The following is a 6277-nucleotide window of genomic DNA, read 5'->3' on the forward strand; positions in this document are numbered from 1 at the left end:
AACACTGAAACACTCTGAAACATCGTAATTACAACAAGACAAAAGTTACTTCAAGGAATTTAGTGCATGCATACTGCCTTTTTGAGTCGTTAATTACAACATATACCTAAAGGTTAGTCATTATTTTGCATTGCATCCGCCATTATATTTTTTTCTACGTGTTTCGTCGTGTTCAACTGCTATCAATATCAAGGTCGAAAAGATAAAATTTAATTTTGTGTGGTAACATTTTCAAAGTTGTATCCGCCATATTTTTCTGAGTGCTTATCAAACTTCCTTCAATCACGTCAATCAAGTCAACATAATTTATTTGTGCAAGCAACATTAAAAAAAAAAAAAACTTAAAAAATGGCAGATTATGCCACCTTAGTGAGTGCCAGAGGTTATGTGAAAGCATCTATAACGAGATTATACAATTTTGTGAAGTCTGATGCCTTTGATAAGGCTACGAAATCGATCCTTCTAGCCAAAAGGGAGCGACTTATTTCTGCGTTCAAGGATTACGAGGGCTACAACATGAAAATATTAACTACAAAACCGCAAGGCCCCGAGAGCGCGGAAGATGTCGGCGAGCAAGAAGATAAGTACGTCGAGATATTGGCTAGATTGAACGACGCCATTGCGGCTTTTGATAAAGAAAATGACCAACTCAAGACTAACAAAGAAGCTACACTACCTCTGGCCCAAATTAAACTGCCTAACGTGCAAATATGTACCTTTACAGGGAAATATTGTGAGTATACGCCGTTCATAAACATTTTCAAATCAGTGATCCATAATAACCCCAACTTGGACAACGTCCAACGATTGTATTATTTAAGAAATTTTCTTAAAAACGAACCGTTAGATCTCATTAAGAACTTACCCTTATCAGGAGAAAGTTACTCTGAGGCTTTGTCAATACTTACCGATAGGTACGAGAACAATACGCTCATCATGAATGATCATATTACGCAATTAATTGACCTGCCTAACATAAAGTCTTCTGCGACTAATATAAGGGACTTTGTTTCTCAAATAAAACAACATATAGCTGCATTAAAAAATCTGAATTCGAATGTAAGCAGTTGGGATCCTATATTGTTGTGCATTCTTTTGCGTAAGATAGATACCTTTACAGCAAAGGCCTTTCAGATGGAGAGGGACGTGAAAAAACAGCCTACGTTGATAGAATTCCTAGAATACATGGAAAAGAGAGCCATGGCACTGGAAACTGTAGACGGAGCTCAACAACAGTCGCCGTCGCCGGGCTGCTCTGCAAGGGCACCCGCTCCAAAGCCGCTGAGTGTCTCACCATGTGCTGCGCAACCTCCTCCATGCCCATTCTGTAAGTATACTGGAAATGGTTCCCATAAGCTGTTTGCATGTCCGAAATTTAAATTGATACCTGTAAAAGAAAGAACAGCATTTGTTAATAAAAATAAATTATGTAAAGTGTGTTTGAATGCACACCAAGGCCGGTGTAGATTTTTCTTCAGGTGTAATACCTGCAAAAAGGCTCACAGTACTCTATTACATGATGAAAGTTACACGAACGCCAACGTGCCGGAACAGGCTTCTCCTGTTGTCTTGATAGCTAAAAATAACCTTAATCAAACCTTACTTCCCACAGCACAGGTAAAACTGATGCGCAGTGACGGGACTGAACTACATATCAAGGCGCTGCTAGATACAGGGTCGCAGGTTTCTTTTGTTACTTCTCAGGTAGTACAGGAACTGGGTCTCGAGCCAAAAGAGAGCAACATTGACATTGTTGGAATAACAAATGTCAACGACAAAGTAAAATACAGCATTTCCCTCGAAGTCCATTCTCTCACTTCGCAATTCAGGGTAGCTGTAAACTGCAGTGTGGTCGATAAAATTACATGTAAATTACCACAACAACAGTTCAAGAAGATTACTCTGCCCCCTGGTATTAGGTTGGCAGACGAGAGCTACAATAATCCTAGCGACATAGATATGCTAATGGGATGTGACATATTTTTCCAGATCCTCCTGCCTGATCAAGAGCTGCAGAATGTGGACAGCGGCGCCGCTGCTTCCCCAGCTCCGTGCATCATCAGCACGCAATTTGGCCATATATTAGGAGGTACCATAACTAATACTCAAGTAAGTCATTCTCATTCACAAGAAAAAGTATCACTCTTATGCACTTCTTGTGACGAAAGCATCAGCAAAACAATGAAGCAGTTTTGGCAAACTGAGGATGTGCCTAAAATATTTAATGAGGCTTCAACTGAAGCAGAGCTTTGTGAAGATAACTTCAAAGGCTCAGTACAGTTAAATAATAAGCAATTTCAAGTAGATTTGCCAATTAAGGTGCCTCTAGAGCAAGTCAATGACCATTTAGGCGATTCTTTCAATCTTGCCCTGAATCGGTTTGTCAACTTAGAAAAAAAACTTCATAAAAACAAAGAATTGTTTCAACAATATAAGCATTTCATAGATGAAATCATCGAGCTAGGACATGGACAGTATATAGACATTGGGCAATACGATTTTAAAAATGATCCTATTTACTTTTTACCTCATCATGGGGTCATTAATGAAAAGAGTAAATCAACAAAATTAAGGGTTGTTTTTGATGGGTCTATGTTGACTAATAAAAAGGTGTCATTAAATGACATATTGCTCAATGGCTCTGTTGTCCAGAACGATTTATTCGAAATACTTTTATTATTTCGACTTGGTACTCACATGTTTACCACGGATATAAAGAAAATGTTTCGGTGCATTGCTTTAAATCCTACTCATGCCTCATTACAGAACATCCTGTGGAGAGAGGATCCCAACCAGGAGATCAAATGCATTCAGCTGACCACCGTCACCTACGGTCTCAAAAGCTCCAGCTTCCTCGCGACGCGGTGCCTGTATGAGCTCGCAGATATGCATGAGGGGGAGCTACCTCTTGCTTCCTATATTTTAAAAAATTGTACATATGTTGATGACATATTGTATGCAAACTTTGATCTGAATACTACAATAGAAGCTAAAAATCAAGTAACACAATTGTTAGAAAGGGGTAACTTTCACACACATAAATGGGCGTCCAATGTTCCTCAAATTCTGCAAAATATCCCAGAAAATGAGCAACAATTTGATAATATTGACTTTGAAAAAGATAATTTCAATTTAAAAACATTGGGCATTAATTATAATGTAAAAGATGACTGCTTTATCATAACCTGTCCCACAAAGTTCGGTGACAGGCCTGTAACTAAACGGGAAGTTCTCAGTTTCATATCGAAGTTTTATGATCCCCCTGGGTTTGTAGCCCCAATAATAATAACTGCAAAGAGCTTCATACAGACACTGTGGGCTGCGAATATCAGTTGGGATTCTCCCTTGACAGGTGATCTGAGGGAAAAATGGTTGTTGTTTGTTAAAAGCTTAGATAGCATGGCACCTATTACATTGCAAAGAAATATAAATACTTCACATGCATCGTCAACACAGCTCATTGGGTTTGCTGATGCTTCCAGCACGACGGCTTACGGCTGCTGCATTTATTTGAGAGTGATACATGAAGGTAATGCACGCTTATACTTACTTTGCTCCAAGTCCCGTGTTAACCCGCTTAACAAGCCACTAACTGTGCCCCGACTGGAACTGAATGCTGTACTACTGCTGGCCAAGTTAATGGTAAAAGTACATAAAGCTATTAGCACAAAAATAACAGTGGATAATACTTACTTGTTTACTGACTCAAAAATAGTCCTAGCGTGGATTGGCACACAGATAACGCAGCTTAACGCTTATGTGGCAAACAGAGTCCAAGTTGTAGCACAGTTAACGGCCGGGTGGACTTGGCACTACGTCCCTACTCATGACAACCCTGCGGACTGCATCACGCGCGGAGTGACTCCCCAGGAGCTCGCAGGCAACACCTTGTGGTGGCGCGGCCCTACATTCCTGCGAAATCATGAGTATAGGTTTGATGAAAATATTGACTTACCTGTTAATACTTTACCTGAAATGAAAGTGTCATCTTCAAAAGTTGAAGCTACAGTTTCCAGCTCCATCGCTCTCTCGGCAGCACTAGGCTCTCCTGACATATTTGATAAATATTCAAATATTCAAAAAATGACTAGAATATTCGCATATGTTTGGCGTTTCTATAAAAATTGTAAAACAAAAGATAACAATAAAAGAATTAAAAATAACTTCTTAACAAGCAGCGAAATAAAAAATTCATTGTTATTAATTATAAAACATGAACAAAATAAATATTTTTCTAAGGAAATAAATTCATTAAAAAATAATACAAAATTAAATGATAATTCATTAAAAATGTTACATCCCTTTCTGGATGAAAATGGCATGGTCAGAGTTGGTGGGCGACTCCACAATTCTGCTCTTCCCTATGCACAAAGGCATCCCGTTATTCTGCCTAAACAATCGCGTATAACTGATATGATCATTCATGGTGAGCACTTACGGTTACTGCACGCAGGCCCTAAGCTTTTACTATCAGTACTTAATGAGAGATATTGGTTAATAAATGGTTTAAGACATGTTAAAAAGATTGTTTACAAATGTAATGTATGTTTCAGATTGAAAGCTGAGGCTTCAAAGCAGATGATGGGTTCCTTGCCGTCTGATAGGGTTACCCAGGCTCTTCCATTTGATCGGGTTGGCATAGACTATGCCGGACCGTTCAACATTAAACAATCCAGGATAAGACGACCTGTGATATCAAAAGGTTATTTTTGCCTATTTGTTTGTTTCACAACGAAAGCGGTTCATTTAGAAGTCGTGTCAGACATGACAACCGCATCATTTCTTGCCTGCTTCAAACGTTTTGTTTCGCGGAGGGGTCTCCCCCATGACGTTTACTGTGATAACGCAAGTAATTTCAAGGGGGCAAGGAACCAATTAACTGACTTATATAGCTTAGTCAACTCTCAGAGCCACCAGGCACAGGTCAATAATTATGCTATTCAAAACAATGTTCGCTTTCATTTTATACCGAGCTATTCGCCTGTGTTCGGGGGGCTCTGGGAGGCGGCTGTAAAAAGTACTAAGCATCACTTAAAACGTACCGTTCAAAACGTTGTACTTACCTATGAGGAGATGTGTACTGTTCTCGCGCAGATAGAGGCGATATTAAATTCCAGACCTCTGGTACCTCTATCAAGTAATAGTGACGATTTTTCATACCTCACGCCTGGTCATTTCTTAACTGGCAGGGCGCTCGTTTCGTATCCTGAACGTGACCTAGCTAATGTTCCTATTTCAAGGATAAGATTATGGAATGTCACTAATAAAATAGTCCAATCATTCTGGAGCACGTGGAGTAAATATTACTTAAATAATTTACAAAACCGACCTAAATGGCGTGACGAGTGCCGGAATATAAAAGTTGGCGATTTAGTTTTGCTGCGTGATGACGGTACACCTCCCCTCACATGGCCTATGGGTCGCATAACTAAAGTCTTTTCAGGTAAAGACGATAAAGTAAGAGCGTTTGAAGTGATGACTTCAAATAAGCATAAACATGTAAGGTCTATTACAAAAGTTTGTTTATTTCCTATAAACGACAAGTGATAAGTTTCACATAGTTCGTAGGCCATCTTAGGATGTGCAGTTAGTGTTATAATTAGCCTAATTTGTGATGCCAAGAACAAAACTAGCTATAAGTACATAATTTTAAAATAATATTAAGTTTATAAGTTGCATAAAACTTTAAAATACTTACCTCATACTTACTTATTGATGTACTCATAAGTTGGTCATTCATAAAAAGGTACTTTGTGTAGGTGCTTTCACTTCATATAGTAGGTACCTAAATTCTTATTTTTAAATGTAAAATTGTTTATCTGTATAAGTAACTAAGAGTTATTTTTCTTTAACCAAAATTTATTTGGCACTCACAGTGTTATGTTAACTAATATGGATATCTTTTGAAATGTTAGTGGTTACCTTTTATGGCTATGAGGATATAAACAGCTAATGTTATATAATGTTAATAAATAGTTATGTGGTTATAAGCAGCTATGGTCTTATGGCTAAGTTATCAGTTAATTTTCTGCATTTAAAATGTATGTAACTTCAGTTGTTATTACCGGTGGCCACAATTTTCTGTTTTATTCGCGGCCCCCAATATGTTGGAAACATTAAAATATTAATCGACAATACTATTTGTAAGTCGTAACATAAGTTTTTTTGTATGGCAATACTGCCCTACCGGAGCGTCACGAGACACGCATATTTTTTGTAACAATTATATAAAACTAAGAAAACCCCAATAAATAGTGAAATAAATCAAGGAGTTTAA

At 38.1% G+C, this 6277-nt stretch overlaps 2 protein-coding genes across 2 annotated transcripts; both read left to right on the forward strand.

Annotated features, from left to right (window-relative positions):
- Window positions 1-348: 348 nt before the first annotated feature.
- LOC126381631 (uncharacterized) lies at window positions 349-2218 on the forward strand. The gene is made up of 3 exons (XM_050031083.1): window positions 349-733; window positions 1135-1327; window positions 1990-2218. The coding sequence occupies exons 1-3, from the start codon at window positions 349-351 to the stop codon at window positions 2084-2086; spliced, it is 675 nt and encodes a 224-aa protein (XP_049887040.1). The 3' UTR covers window positions 2087-2218.
- LOC126381632 (uncharacterized) lies at window positions 2182-5563 on the forward strand. Its single transcript, XM_050031084.1, has 4 exons — window positions 2182-2274; window positions 2767-2870; window positions 3275-3352; window positions 4554-5563. The coding sequence occupies exons 1-4, from the start codon at window positions 2182-2184 to the stop codon at window positions 5545-5547; spliced, it is 1269 nt and encodes a 422-aa protein (XP_049887041.1). The 3' UTR covers window positions 5548-5563.
- Window positions 5564-6277: the final 714 nt, after the last annotated feature.

This window comes from Pectinophora gossypiella, unplaced genomic scaffold (assembly GCF_024362695.1).
Source record: "Pectinophora gossypiella unplaced genomic scaffold, ilPecGoss1.1 Pgos_70, whole genome shotgun sequence".
NCBI classification, from domain to species: Eukaryota; Metazoa; Arthropoda; class Insecta; order Lepidoptera; family Gelechiidae; genus Pectinophora; species Pectinophora gossypiella.

Coding starts and splice junctions, on each gene's coding strand:
- LOC126381631 (XM_050031083.1), top strand. CDS start 349: ATGGCAGATTATGCCACCTTAGTGAGTGCCAGAGGTTATGTGAAAGCA. Junction 734..1,134: donor TACCTTTACAGGGAAATATT/GTGAGTATACGC, acceptor AAGGCCTTTCAG/ATGGAGAGGGACGTGAAAAA. Junction 1,328..1,989: donor ACCTCCTCCATGCCCATTCT/GTAAGTATACTG, acceptor ATATTTTTCCAG/ATCCTCCTGCCTGATCAAGA.
- LOC126381632 (XM_050031084.1), top strand. CDS start 2,182: ATGAAGCAGTTTTGGCAAACTGAGGATGTGCCTAAAATATTTAATGAG. Junction 2,275..2,766: donor AAGATAACTTCAAAGGCTCA/GTACAGTTAAAT, acceptor GCCTCATTACAG/AACATCCTGTGGAGAGAGGA. Junction 2,871..3,274: donor TTCCTCGCGACGCGGTGCCT/GTATGAGCTCGC, acceptor CTGGGTTTGTAG/CCCCAATAATAATAACTGCA.